The sequence below is a fragment of the Chelmon rostratus genome, chromosome 5 (genome assembly GCF_017976325.1).
Source record: "Chelmon rostratus isolate fCheRos1 chromosome 5, fCheRos1.pri, whole genome shotgun sequence".
In the NCBI taxonomy this organism is placed as follows: Eukaryota; Metazoa; Chordata; class Actinopteri; order Chaetodontiformes; family Chaetodontidae; genus Chelmon; species Chelmon rostratus.
This window is the reverse complement of record NC_055662.1, coordinates 16,516,180-16,531,143: the sequence shown is the minus strand read 5'-3', so window position 1 is coordinate 16,531,143 and position 14,964 is coordinate 16,516,180. Positions and strand designations below refer to the sequence as shown.

The 14,964-nt window shown below is 43.5% G+C and overlaps 1 protein-coding gene across 1 annotated transcript; it reads right to left on the bottom strand.

Annotated features, from left to right (window-relative positions):
• Window positions 1-1,889: 1,889 nt before the first annotated feature.
• On the bottom strand, window positions 1,890-8,735 carry lzts3b (leucine zipper, putative tumor suppressor family member 3b). Its single transcript, XM_041937861.1, has 8 exons — window positions 8,538-8,735; window positions 6,883-7,353; window positions 6,623-6,790; window positions 5,884-6,012; window positions 4,850-5,041; window positions 4,388-4,618; window positions 2,547-3,026; window positions 1,890-2,492 (listed from the first exon to the last, which is right to left on the bottom strand). The coding sequence occupies exons 1-8, from the start codon at window positions 8,733-8,735 to the stop codon at window positions 1,890-1,892; spliced, it is 2,472 nt and encodes an 823-aa protein (XP_041793795.1).
• Between the last annotated feature and the right edge of the window lie 6,229 nt (window positions 8,736-14,964).

Sequence of the window (14,964 nt, the reverse complement as noted above, 5' to 3'; positions counted from 1 at the left end):
ATCAAAAGGAACATCATTTTTGGACAGGGTTGCTATGATTGCACCATTATGGTAGGCCAATAGGCTATCTACACAGTTAAAAAAAACACATAAAGGAAAGCTCAAATGGCACATATTTTCTCTGTCAGTTCACCATAATATAATAACAGTAATAAAGATGATAATACTATGTAATACCTTAGAGATAAGTTAATATTCTTGAGCAACATCTTTGTATGCTGGCATAAACAACACATATAAAAGCCATGATATTCACATCTGAGTCTACTGTACATCATAACTTGTGTGTAGGACACTACATAGTGCAGTTAGCCTGAATGCTCCCTTTAAAGAGGCAGACTCCACTTTTCTGATTTTTTTTTTCAACTTTCCTCTCCCCTGCGTTGACTATACAGAAGAAAGTAGAGTTTTCAGGAAATGCACACTCCCTCAGTTTGGATTTTCAGTCTCACTGCCCTCGTGTCAAGCTTTGATGTACTGTACATCTTCCTGTAAAGCCCCCCAAAAATCCCTTTGCTCTTAATATATCTTCACTTGCTGTATTGCCACTAGTCCCTCTATCCTCAATCTCATAAGCTGAAGCTTTCATATGTATACACACATGCACACACCCGTCCTCTCTCTCTCTCTCTCTCTCTCTCTCTCACACACACACACACATGCACGCTCAAACACACATTTACAATCTATATCTATTATAAGTATTTCTTTCTAGTATATCATACATTCTATAAATTTAGTTTTAACTTTGGGGATTCTGGCTGATTTCTCAGATTTCTTGGCTGTAAATGCACAAAGTGAATGACACAATTATCATAATAACTAAATTCAAATTGTGTGCTTCCTTTCACATTCTCCTTGCAGTTCAATGGGAAGAAATTTGAGTTGGGAGCTTAGCGAAAGCTCTCCAGTGGCCTCTAGCGTTTACTTTTAGTCACTGCAGACGATCTGCAGTGAAGGCGAACCAGGCTCTCCCACATCTTAACTCTTAAATTCAGTTGGGGTTGATTATCTGCAAAACATATCTATTTAATTCAATTTGTAGAAAATATAAACTCTCTTGGTCTTCATGATGTGTGTAAATGGCTCATGCATGTTGGACCCTGTGCATGAAATGACTTGAAAAATGAATCAACAATCAGTCTGTGCGACCTTTAGCGTCAATTTCTGCTGGGATTTAAATGAAATAGTCCAGCCATGTGTAATAACATTTGCTGATATCATAATTAAAGCACTGAAAATGATAATCACACTCTTGATTTTTTTTTTTACTTATTCCCAGCATTAGTCGTCCTCTTATACATGCTGGAAAGAATGGAGTAAGGCGCTCTCTGGCCAAAAATGCAAGTTAACATCACACACTCTGACCACTAATTCTACTTTTACATTACCAGTGACACAGACTTACAATGAATAAATACCGCATAATATTCTTGTTGATAACTTCTGACAATATCCCTGATTGTCTTGGTCCTTTTCTGGCATGGGAATGAAATGACCCCTGTAATAGTGCTGTAATCTGAACACTATTATTTAACAAATTGTTTTTCCGCCATCCATCAGTGTGGCACACCTTTCATGAACACCGATGATGTAGTAGTGTACAACTAGTGAGAGACAGGTTACTGCTTAGGAAAGTAACTGATAGATTGAATGTAGTTCAACTTGCTGTTTCAGATGATCTACTTGTTACTGATAATGCTGGATTTTGCAGTCGGCCTTTGTTGCTGTTAAGTTTCTATAGTTGCTTTGAAAAGTATGTCAGACTGTTCTGATTTATTCTATTGTAGACTGAAATGTTTTTCAACTGTATGCTTAAGTGGTTTTGTGTGAGAGGCCTTGTCACTGTGAGTGTGTTGCACTGGACAATTGGTTTCATGGAGCTGTCTCTATATCTCAGTGGACTCTATCCTCTCGAGGCGCGAGGGTCCCGCCCAGGGAGGGGCAAGCTGGTGGAGAGAAGGAGGGCCCTTCTGGTCTTCGCACGGTGGGGAGATGGTAAGGGCGATGGGGCCAGAGATAGAGGGTGGGGGCTGAGGAGACAGAGGTGAGAGGGCTGGTGGTGGAGGTGGAGAATTGGAGGAGGTGGGGGAGGTGGTGGTGGTTGTGGTAATAGTGGTGGTGGACGTTGTGGTTGGTTTCGCTCCCAACTGGCTCATACGTTTTTCCAAAGCTTGGTTCTTCTGCAGCGTTTCCACATAGCTGAGCTGCAGCTGTGCCTGGTATTTCAAAACCCTTTCCTTCTCGTCCTGCCAGGTGTGTCGCTCCTGGTCGAAGTTGAGGGCCTGACGTTCCCGTTGCTGCCGCTCCAGGCGCAGTGCAGCCTGCAGCTGCTCCAGCTGCCTGCGCAGCTCCCCTGCCTCATCCCAGTGACCCTCTTGGACTCGCTGTGGCTGGTGGGCATCCTGACGCAGTTGCACGTCCTGGCAGAGTTGGGCCTCGTGACGTAGCTGGGCCTCTTGACGCATTTGGGCCTCATGGCAGAGCTGGGCCTCCTGGCGGAGCTGGGCCTCCTGGCGCAGTTGGGCCTCCTGACGGAGCTGCACCTCTTGACGCAGCTGTGCTTCTTGGCGTAGCTGGGCCTCTTGTCGGATTTGGGCTTCATGGCGGTGATGAGCTTCCTGACGGAGCTGGGCCTCCTGGCGGAGTTGGGCCTCTGGACGGATCTGGCTATCCTGACGCATTCGGATGTCCTGCTGTATGTGGGCGTCTTGCCGCTGCTGTGCGTCCCGCCATTGAGCTTCTTCGCGTTGCTGCCTCTCTTGTCTCTGAGCTTCCTGCCTTTGGGCTTTAGCTTCATCACTCTGAAGACTCAGCAGGGTGTCTGATGTGGGGGTGAGGGAGTGGGTTGTGGGCTCAGTGGGGTTACGTGGGCAGTGCACGATTCCCCACGGTGGCAACAGCCCAGCAGCAGCTAAGTTAGGGCTTATAACAACTTCTGCTCCTCTGCTCGCTTCACTCAGAGCCCGCTTTAAACTAAGCACCTCTGCCTCAAATACACCCAGCTTCTCTCTAAGGATGGACACCTGCAAAAAGGAAAATATATATCACAGGAAAATATCATTTCATTTTTATTGTAGTATTGTCAATGTTTCTGTGTATTTCAAGTAAAATAAAGTCAGCATTTTTAAGGTGCACAATCACACACAAGGTGTCTCCTGCAGAATAACAGAACAAAACAGGACATAAAAACATCAGGCACCAATAATGTGCGTTCAAACAAATACCCAGCTGAGTTTGCCATACGTATATACATGCATGACTGCAAGCATGCACATCCATGCACACACACAGGACTGCACAGCTGAGAGCAGCAGTGTCGGATTATTGTGCTGTCATTTGCTGGAATAACTGAACTATAGTACAGTATAAAAAAAATGTGGGCCTTGAGAGCACTCCACTTAGTCCAGGAAATTACCATATTAAAGATGTTATCTGACCTCTTTTTATATTAAAATATTATATTCAAACTTAGTTATGAATGTCCATACTTTGATTAATGTTACAGAGTGTTTTCATGGCACTATGAATCATGCGGATGTTGATGCTTGAGGAATGCTCACTTATTTTACTGTTGCATGAATTGTAAGTGAGCCTACTGTCGAAAGGAGCTGGTGATAAATACATGAATTGTAAATTGTTCTTAACAAGAGGTGGACATCGCTCTTAAACTCGCTCTTAAACTCGCTTAGAAATGGGAATCCACAATGTAAATACATATGTGTGTGAGCTGCTTATGAGGTCATACAGTACAAAGAAAAAAAATCGTTGCAGCTGTAATATATAATGTTGCATAATCTCCAATTTGTCCCGGTCTCCTTGCCAAGTTTTTGGAATTTCTCTGAAGGATTTTCAGGATTAAATGCTCAACAATCTATATTTAGTGGTAAGCATCCCAGTCCTGCAATCTCACTTGTAAAATATAATGTGACTGTGCGGGTAGTAATCAGTATTGTGTTGCTTTTTCATAGACCCCTTTGCTGACGTTGACCGTTCCCTGTAACTACAAAAGGTTTTCATTATAGGGCCAGAATAATGTAAGCCTTAAATCTTACACCTTGTGTTAAGTTTCATGCATTTGTGAGTGATGTCTGACCACCTCAGGTGCTTGTAGACAAATATCCACATACAATCTGGTTGTTCACCGTTTAGTATAGCAGCATTTGCTAGATCTAAAAAGTGTCTCACTTTTTACATCTTGCAAATGCTGCTATACAATTCTATGCAGATAAAAGTAGATCAGATTTTCCAACCAGATACTGTGACAAACTATTGTGCTTTAATATTATTTTATTATTAGACATTATAAAAAAGAGTAAAATAATATAATGAATTGTTAACTTCTGTCAATTATTAATTAGTAGTGGAGTATTAATTGAAAACCAACCTCTGACAGAGTCCGCCTCAGCTCTCCCTCACACTTCTCCAGCTCCAGACTTTTGGTGCTATAGGAGTCCTTCAGGCCCAGCATGGCCTCCTCCCGCTCCCTCAGCTGGGCATTCAGCTCCTTCAGCTGTCCTCTCAGGGCCACCATCTCTCCAGCTCGCTGGGTCACTTCAGCCTGACTCTCCCTCAGCTGCTGCTTCAGCAGGGAGATCTCTCCTGCCTTCTGACACACCTGCCACACAAGAACAAGAGAGTGGGTTAGTCTTTAAGACCCATGGTGAATATACTTCCTATCCCTTTGCATACAAGAAGGCCGCTTGTGCACACATATTTACAGACACAGGCAGCTTCACACACACACACCCGTACACTCAGTGCTCCACTGCTCAGTCTACCATGATGCAACCCTGATAACATTTTACTGAACTAGTCAAGCGCACCAACTTATATACTCATATCTCACCTCCCACTTGGTCTCCTCCAGGCGAGGCAAGATGTCAGCCTGCTCCTTCCTGTAATCCAGACACTTTCTCTCCAGCTCCTCTCTCTGGGCCAACAGAGCTGCCATCTCCTCCTGGAGCCTCCTCTTGTCCTGGGACAGACGGCTTATCTGGGCTTGCAGGGCAGTCTGGGAGCGCTGAGCCCGACGGGTAACCTGCAGACAGAATGTACATGCACATATCGATCCCATATCTTCTGGTGCTTTAAGGCACGACAGTCTATGACCCATTACGTGTTGTATATCAGGGACAGATTTGGTCTAAATTCCTTTTTTACCTGCATTTACCTGTATCTTGATTCCAACATTAACCATTCAAAACTGGATAGATTAAAGTGTTCTCTCATACTTTTTAGGGCCCAGGAGGGGACAAGATGATGAGAGGACCATAGTGCTGTACATACCAACAAATACTTAATACAGCAATTAAACTGAATATCAAAAACTAAAATAACAGCAGTCTTGAGCTTCTCATTTGGTCCATATGTCACTCAGGATGTTGTATCATTTCGTTGTATCAGGTTTACAGGTTTTTCCATTACTGCATAACTTTCATATTTCCTCCTCCTACCATTTCATGATGTTTTATTTTAACTTGTGCTTGTTTTAATATAATATTTTGCACTTTTATGCGTTTTTACAGTTTTACAGTTTCTTCTTTTATTGGTACTCTATCTGCCTTATATGAGTTCATCTTATATGTGTTTTTTGTTTCCTTTACTTAAATATCATCTGCTTTGTAGCTTATTTCTTTTATCTACATTTTGCTTATTCATATATGCACTTATGAACCTGAGTGCTACTTGATATACTGTGTGTGCTGTCATATTCCTGATTTTGTATGTAATACAAAGTGCTTTATACTTTATACTATCCATGGCTATTCATTCTAAATTCTTTGTGGTCCCTGCTCCCAAGAGGTCCCTGGAGACTCAGTTCTGTTTGTCGACCCTGTCCAACACTGATATTTAGTTGGATCAAACATGTAGTGAAGTCACCTGCTGCAGGCGCGAAGCATAGTTCTGTCTCAGCTCGTCCATCTGGCGCTCCCAAACACGTTGCTTCTCCTCAAACACCTGAATGATTGCTGCCTCACTCTGGTCCAGGTTTCTGCGCATATGCTGCACCTGGTAGAGAAGAGGGGAAAACAGAAGCAGGCACATGAAATGTAGGACTTTTTGTGTAGTCAGCAGAAAACAAACTGCTCAACATACAGTTTGCTAGGAAAGAGTTTTGTAAAATACTCAAAACACAATTATTAATGCTTCTGTCAGTTTTATGTGCTGAGTTTTTGACGTATCTGTCCCAAAAATTCTGAGCCATCTCAGTATAATGGAGGTGAATAGAATTTTTGTGGTTCTTATGGCATTGACAATAAACAATAAAAGGTTTCTCTTCAGAAACAGTATCTTAGATACTCCACAGACCTCGATGTGGAAGATTTCCATTTTAAACTTTTGACAGTGACTTCTGTGGAATTAAGAAATGCTGGATTTTATTTGATATCTTTTTACACACCACAAATTAAATTCAGTTCATCTCCACTGTTTTGAGGTGGCAGCAGAAATTTTGTTACTTAAGATGTTAACACCTGGGGAAATAAAACCAAAAATTCCTACAAGACTTCATGAAAGGTTGTAATTTGGGTCACCTGTCCCTTTAAATGCTGGCAAATATCCTCCTTCTGAATGGAGTGCAAAACAACTGCAAATCAGACATTTCTGAGTGGTGTCTGACCTCTTGCTCTTTCTCCCACAGGCGGTCCTCGAGGTCCTGGATGATGTCATCAGAGGAGGGGGAGGGGCGTAGAGGTGCGGGGGCATCACTCAGGTGGCTCAGCCTCTGATAGGATGAGGAGCTCTTTCCTGAGGAGGACCGGCCACTGTCAGAAGCGCTGAGCCCGTTCTGGAGGAAAGCACCACATGGCGACACGTTACAGGTGATAACAGCAGAGTGCATTCAGTGAAAGGCTATGTGAGCGTGGATGATGGCCCTACCTGATAACCAGGCTTTTCTAGCTTGTCCAGGCCTGCAGCTGCCCCAACCATGCCCAACCTGTTGATGTGGCTGGTGGAAGCACTGAGTGGCCCCAGGACCGCCGGGGGCCCACAGCCGGACCCCGAGCCCGTATAGGTGGGCAGGCTGGTCAGGGAGTTCCTCCCTGAGTCAGACATCCCTCCCTGCACCACTTCATTACCATTTCCCCCACCCTCACTTCTGCTGACCCTCACTGGGCTGTCCTGGTCCAGGAGCAGGGCCTCTGGGACCTCTCCCGATTCTCCGCCTGCTCCGTCCCTGCCTCTCCTGCCTCCTCTGCTCTCACTGAACCCTTCACTCCTTGCCTCAGTCTTGCTCTCGCCCCCTGCCCCTCCTGCCTGGCCCACCAGGTTCTGCATGGAATGGAAGCTCTTGGGAACCACCGGCTTGAAGGCAGAGGGACGAACGAGGCCTGAGTTGTTCTGCATCGCCTACGAAAGAGATGGAGGAGGGAAGGAAGGAAAGACAGTAAGAGAAATAACAGATACAGTAATGCAGCTGCACTGTAGTCAAAGTTTCAAAGATAAAATTCAGCATTGTGATGTGTTATGCATAATGACAGAATACGGGACATGAATTATCCATATTTTGATATACTTGGAACTGCTTGAGATGCATTTGGTTTGTTTCTGGGAGACTTTAATCCTCTCAAACAGGTATCTGCCAGATGGCATGAATCATGATTTTAAAGGTGGGCTTCCTCCTTTCCATACTGTGAGGCAAACCCTTTTTAAACTGTCTCCAGTGTAAGTGTTCAGGGACAAGTTAAGATAAGTTCAGTCAAAGCTAATGCATAGCTTCAGCAGACTTAAGTAGCCAAATGAAGTGGGTATCTTTAAGTCCTTTTAGGAAGAGCTTCCACTTTGTGTTACTAGCCCTCCACCAGCTCAGTTTAAATCAAATTTAATTTTAGAAGATACCAACATGATTCGGCTAAATCTGACTATTAACCGAGCACTGACTGAACTTTAGAATGCATTTTGCATGCAGAGTTATATTCTTCCAGGTATGAAATTCCCTCTTTTTGTTTGGACACTAAAGACTATACTATACTAAAAAGACTTAGGAAGGTGCCCATTTGATTCGTCTCACTCTGCTGCTGCTGCTGAAGCCTCACAATAGCTTTGGCTGAAATTTCAAAGGCATTTTTGCACAGAATAAGGACTGTGAATTTAGTTCCCCCTCGCTCACATTTGAGTCACGCCAGGAAGGAACCGCTTCACGGCCAGTATGTCGAGGAGGAATGACTACAGCAACCAGTAACTCTTTCAACATGCATGTGAGTTTTGGTGTTTCGGTGGTGCCCTCGTCACGGGCTGCATATCTATGAGGAGTTCAACTGAAGAGTGATTTTCCTTTCCTCGATTGTACCATTTCAATATTTTTAAAAGGACTGAAGAGGTCAATTTAAAGAAAAAAGTAAAGATAGATAAATAATAGATAAAGATAAATAGATAAAAGTCAGAAAAGTAAACACAAGTTTGTGTGGCAGAATTTTGTTTGTCACATTTTCCTACCCGGTTAACCATCTTGCAACCCCTTACATTCATTTTACAACCCACTTTGAGGGTGCCGACCCCCAGTTTAAGAACCACTGTCCTCAGTCGTGAAGTACCTGCTCCAGTTTCCCTGACACTGGCAGGATCTTGGGCGGGTTGTGGTTTGGAGGGTTATGGCTGCCTGGGTTGTTCTCAGCGTCAGTTCTGGCGGCTGCCATCTCTCTGTGGTGGTGCTGGTTCATGCCAACGGCGTTCTTCTCATTTCCTCCTCGGCCCACGATGTTTCCACAAACGTCTAACCCTGCAGCCTGCATCTCCCTCTCTCTCTCCCTTTCCAACCTCTCATTCTCCAGCCTCTCTCTCTCCCTCTCCCTCTCCCTTTCCCTCTCTCGCTCCCTCTCCCTCTCTATCTTCTCCCTCTCTATTCTCTCTCTCTCCCTCTCTCTGGCTCTCTCCCTCTCCCGCTCCCTCTCTCGCTCCAGCCTCTCCCTCTCCACTCGTTCCCGCTCCCTCTCCCGGTTCCTCTCCCTCTCTCGTTCCCTCTCTAGTCTCTCTCTGTCCCAGTCTCGGTCCCGGTCCCTGTCTCTCCCCCTCTCACGCTGCCTCTCCCTCTCCCACTCCCTCTCCCGCCTGCTTGCTCCGTTGCCACACTCCAACTGGTTGTTGTTGGACGGGGCCGTCATGGTACATTCAGTGTTGGTGGAGGAGGCTGTTTCGGTGGGCCGGTCAGTCCCGGTACAGGTCCCAGTCCCGATACTAACACTCCCTCGCTCATCGCTAGAAGCCGTCCCGTCAGATATAGTCGCCGGGGGGCGGGGCAGACGCTCTGCGCTGCAGCTGCGGTCGGCAGGGCAACGGCGAGAGAGAGGAGGGGCCCGGGGCAGGGTGGTCCTCGTGCCCACAGACTTCATGGCAAACTCCTGCTCTCCTGCCACCCCACTGCCAACACTGCCCATAGTGGGGTCAAAGGTCAGGGATTAGAGGTTAGGAGTCAGGATTGGGGAGGGTCACAGATACATTTGGAAGTAGTGTGGGTCATCACAACCTAATGCAGGTAGTGGGGGCACACACACTAGAGGAACACAGAAAAACGAAAGGAGTTATACAATATTGTAATTGCATAATGGCTAGTTATACAATAATAGTTAATGCAGAACAGATTCCAACCCACATACAGGGGCAGCGTAGTCCTCCCACCATGTTAAAAATGAAAAGGGTCAGACAGAAAAATCTAGACAATTATGAGTATAGTGAGGGTATAAAGTCTAAAAATATAACTTTAATGATAATATCACAGTGAATTTGTGTCTTACGTACACACTCTGCAGGTAAGTGTGAGTTATTTTTGACTATTTTGTTTTGGTGCATAAGTTAGCAGAAGCTGGTTGAAGAGGTCACTAACACCAATTCAGTGCAAGATATAAATTACACTGGATTGTGTGAGCATTAGCATCACTGAACTGGAGAAGGGTATTTGTTTGTGGGGGTTTTTTGCATTTTTTATAAGCATAAAAAAAGTCTAACATAATACAAAACAACAGCCTTGCAATAACTACAGTTTTTGTGAAGCTTATAATGTGTTAAATTTGCATTTTTCCTCACTGTTCCCGGTTTCATAGACTCCACTGTTGTATGTGTTTAAATTGTAATTCCTTTAGATATATATATATATATTTTTTGCCCTATTGAAAACCAGTAGGTAGAAGACTATTTCAGAGGTTGCCCTTCCCAATGCTGAGCTTCCACATTTAATGAAGGTGACAAAATATGGACATGACCATAAAGCATTGCTGTTACACCAAACAATAACGTACGTCACCATTATGTTATATGTACCGTACATAAACAAACATATATTCATTCGGTCCCCAAAAAATCTTAGAAACTTGTGGTAAACTATGTGTTGCACTTCCCGTTGGACCACTTGAACAGTAATTAACAGAAAACAAAGTCTCAGTATCGACAGCTCTACATTATAAACTACTCAAAAGAAAATTGTTTTTTTTCTCTGCAGAGTACAGTGTTCCTGTTAATGTGTCCACCCAGTATACACTCAGTTGCCAGAGAGGTGTTGATTGAACTTTAATGGGTCTTACAGAGAAGTCGTGCATCAAAATCTATCATAATACCTTTACTATTTACTGTATTCTGTTAATGTTATGTTCCACGGTGCATATTCTATTCAAATTTGTATATAATGAAATAACATAGGCTAACTAACAGTTTAGGTATAGTAGCTAGTTTTTGAGGCCCTGTGCAAAATGGGTTGGAGGAAATGTGAGTGTGGGAGGCTCAATAGGAGCCCCTGGTTTTACAGGGAGGTGCTTCTAATATCTACTCTACCCTTAATAATATAAATGGGGTGGACAAAATATTGGAAACACCTCTCAGGATAATGGAAAACAGTTCAACAGCACCTCAAACTGCAGCTTCCAAAATGACCATGAAGTTGAATCAACACCTCTTTAAAACAGTTTCAAAAAAGGATTTATTAAATTAAATTATCAGCTGGCTTGGTGTACCTCATAAACTAGAAACTGAGTGTATATTCAGAGGCTGCAGTTTGCAGCACAGCATTACACTGAGAGGTGTTTCTAGTATTTTGTCAAGAGTTCTTTTTATACCAGAGCGATTCTATTAGAAACACCTCTCAGTGGGCATCCCGGTGGTCTAGGGGTTTAAGATGCTGACAATATAACCGCATTCCCATTCAAGTCTGGCCTGGGACCTTTGTTGGACGTCATCTACAACCCTCTCCCTTCATTTCCTGCTGGCCATTCACAAAACGTCCAAAAACACAACACAGTTCAACATCGTCACAAACTGCAGCCTCCAAAATGACCATAAAACTGAATCAGCATCTGAAAGGGAATATACATCCTTCACAAGAGTATGGATTTATTGCAGGGCTGTTGTATCAGAGTGGATTAGTTTTAGATAGGTGTAACTAATTAACTGGCAACTCGGTGTATATATACTCAGTATATGCAAGAGAGGGTTTTTTTTTTTTTTTTTTTAAAGAAGCTATTATGCATGATGTAGCCATGAACTACACTGAATTACAGCGTCAAAGGGCTTGCTCACATCATCCACACCACAAAAATCATACGGGAGCTTATCACCCTGGCTCGGATAGATGGATAGATAGACAGAGACGCAGTCATGCCAGTGCACCTCCCCTCCTCAGCCCATTTACTAGAGGTTTACTTCCACTTGGGTGAATAGTAGTAGTAGTAAAATGCACTGCCTATCTATATGCTGCTCTGCCTCAATCCCCTCCCCTCACGACTCCCCCTCTCTCTCTCTCCCTTTTTCTCTGCATCCCTGGGCGGCAAGGGCGGCTTTAGCAGCATCCGCATCGAGCCCTGAATCGACTGCGCTCCCAAACAATTACTCGCTAGGCCCGTGACAAGACGCGAGCGCACGAGCCTCTCCGAGCAGGAAAAATATACCCCGAAATAAATATACACAGCGTCACTGACATTGACGACAGTAGCTTTGATTTACCGATTGTAGCATCCTGGCGGTCCATCATCAAAGGCTACTCACTATTTTGCAGCTCGGCGGTTTGTAAAATGGCAGCCTCAATAAACAATATTGTCACAAGACAGCGGCGTCAGTCCTGGTCGGCCGGGCTCCGAATTATCCTGCGATGCTACCGTGGGTCGGTAATATCAGGGATGCTGGCTTCGACCGCTGTCAGCGTCGGATGCTGATGATGGAGTCGGTCGGTTGATACGCGCATCAGCTGAGAGACACACACCCACCTCTGGCCCCGCCCCTCCGGCTGCATGATACAAACGCCCCCTTTTGGCATTAATCCAGCGCTCTCCCTCGGGAAAAGCCTATAGAGTCATATACAGTCCCCCTGGGTGGATGGATGGATGGATGGATGCATGGAAGTGGTTGAGATGTTGAATGGAAACAGTAGTGATGCTGGATGCATCACCAGATATGAATGCATGCTTTTAATGTATTTTATGCTGATAATTTCGTTTTTTTATCATTATTTACAGAACATTATGTTATGGCCATACTCAATTTTACAGTTTATTTACTTTTTGAGTCTGCTGACATTTAGGTTTTGGTCACCTGTAAATCAGTTTCGCTCATTTTGAACAAAGACCATCTGATGCAGAATGTAACTTCAACTCATTCCCTTTACAGAAATCCGCATTATCTTTTTTGGCCGCTTTTAATCACCCAACAAGCTACATATGGCAATGTAACAAACAACTGGACACAGCCTGTAAACAGCGTTCCGTCCACCTAATGAAAATTTCTCAATTTTTCACTCTCATTTATCTCTGCTTTGATCTCCACCACCTCCGTCTTGTCTCTTTTTGCTAAATGCTACACTATTGTCCACCAAAAAGTTGCCATCCTTGTCTGTCTGCTGTTGTGGTTGTGGGCAGATAGTGTTTTTTTTTTTTTTTTTTTTTGTTACAACAGTTGCTTGTTGCATCTGGAAGCAAAGCTTACAAGAGCAGTTAGACTGAACCAGAACACCAAGGGTGTGGGCCATGAAACCAAAACAGTGACCTGAAAGATGCTAAACACGCGCTGTCAAGATGTCAAGATGAAGCGGACTGTATTTGGGTGGTGATTATACATTAGACATAGTCATTTGACCACAATTGTGTCAGGATCGCCTAACGAGCCTACACTAACATAACTATGTTCAAGAACTGCCCCGGTTTGTCCCGTCATCATATCATCTTACCTCCACCAGGCAGCTTTAAAGCTTCCCATCAAGTGCTGTAATACCTTCATCCATGAATGCATTGGCTGTTTTATTAATGGCAAAAAATAAAACATTCTCTTATGAATTTGGTTATTAAAGGGCAACATCAGTTCACTGGACTTAACCTTATACACTGCATATTGTGGCAAGCTAAAGGTGTCTGTCGGGAGAACTAAGTGAATTGAAGTAATAGACCCTGATAGTTCAAGCGACAAATAAACTGGAGCCTACACTTAGGGTGAATACACTATTCTTTTAAACTCAACCCCCGACATGTAACTGAAAAACTTCATTTAGCTATCGAATTTATTTCAAAACTGGCATGTGTTGATTGCAGCGATTTACTTTCTGTGATTTTGTTCATGATTTTATAGAACAATCAGTCCGATAACTGACTTGCTTGTGGTCACACAAGGTGCAGACGAGTCACCTCACCATGCGGCAGGTTGTCCTGGCTCAAACCCTGCGACCCTGGTCTGACCGCAGTTCTTCAGTGCTCTGTAACATATTGCTGGATGTGCCGGTCCTCAAGTGTGACTGCTTGTCATCTTCACTTAGCATGTCTTCGATGCTTCCTGTTCTTTCTCTGAGCTCTGTCATATTGCTGTGTGACCTGACCTTCTGTTAGAAAGCAGTTTCCTTTTCCTCAGTCTCTTTTATTCCTTCATATTTACTTGCAGTTTCATTTTGTTCCCAGATTAATACTTGCACACACACCACAATGCACTCTGAAGATTTTACCAGATTGTTTTTCTTTTACTCAGCGTTTTTTTTTTTTTTTTTTTTTAATCCAACGTGTAGCCCTGCACTGTGGAGCCTTTGGTCGTCACATTTATATTTTTAATGACCGAATGATGGCTTTGTGTCTTTTTTGGCTGGATTTGCATGTTGCTTATAGCTAAAATTGGATTGCAATGAAATTAGGAAATGTACATACAGCCACTTTGCCCAAGTGTGCAATATCTCATACAATTCTACCCACAGGGGGCGCTACAGTAAAATTAGAACGCGATATTTCTACAATTGCGTTGACTTAATTAAACTTGGTGAACGAATTCTCTGTGAACATGTGAATGATATATCGAAGCATGGTACCAATAGCCTCTCCTTGTGGGGGTAAAGTAGAACATCACCATACTACTTATTAACAACCATGTCTTTAATGTAATATGTACAGATGTGGGTCCTGACCAAGCCTGCAGCATTTGATACAGTTTCACCTGTAGGTGGTGCTAAAAGATCTGAAACAATGCTGCTGCCGCAGCAGATAACAGACATCCTTCAGAGACTGCACATTGTAGTTTTCATGTGAGGTAAAGTTGAGACATATTCCATGTCTAAGAACAATATGCAAACGAGACACCACATTGTAGAAAAATAGGAAAGTCCCCTTTTTTCTTGTATGTTATGTGGTGTTAGTTGATCACGATTTATACAGTAGCTGAGTGGTGCTGTGTCACAGGAGAGTGAATACTGGACGTGTACTGGATGTGTTAAAAGGAATCTGTAACACTCGTAAGGGGATAATGTGTCAGATGATGTTTACGGCTTAGCCCTCTGCTCCAGCTTCGCTCAGAAAACCAAAACTATAAATACTAATTGTGAGATGGAGCATGAAAGGCTGAAGTCATTGTAGTAACAAAGTTAAATTTACAACCCTTCTCAAAATTAAATTTGTTATTGAAACTTCCTCCCACTGGGTCATCATTAACACTTGTTCCAACTTCCAACACAACAGAACAACGAACTAGAATAGTGGATTATTATTAATTAGCATATTTAATTTTCTTTCTTTCTGA

Coding starts and splice junctions, on each gene's coding strand:
- lzts3b (XM_041937861.1), bottom strand. CDS start 8,735: ATGCAGGCTGCAGGGTTAGACGTTTGTGGAAACATCGTGGGCCGAGGA. Junction 7,354..8,537: donor TGTCAGGGAAACTGGAGCAG/GTACTTCACGAC, acceptor TCTCTTTCGTAG/GCGATGCAGAACAACTCAGG. Junction 4,619..4,849: donor TGGAGGAGACCAAGTGGGAG/GTGAGATATGAG, acceptor CTTGTGTGGCAG/GTGTGTCAGAAGGCAGGAGA.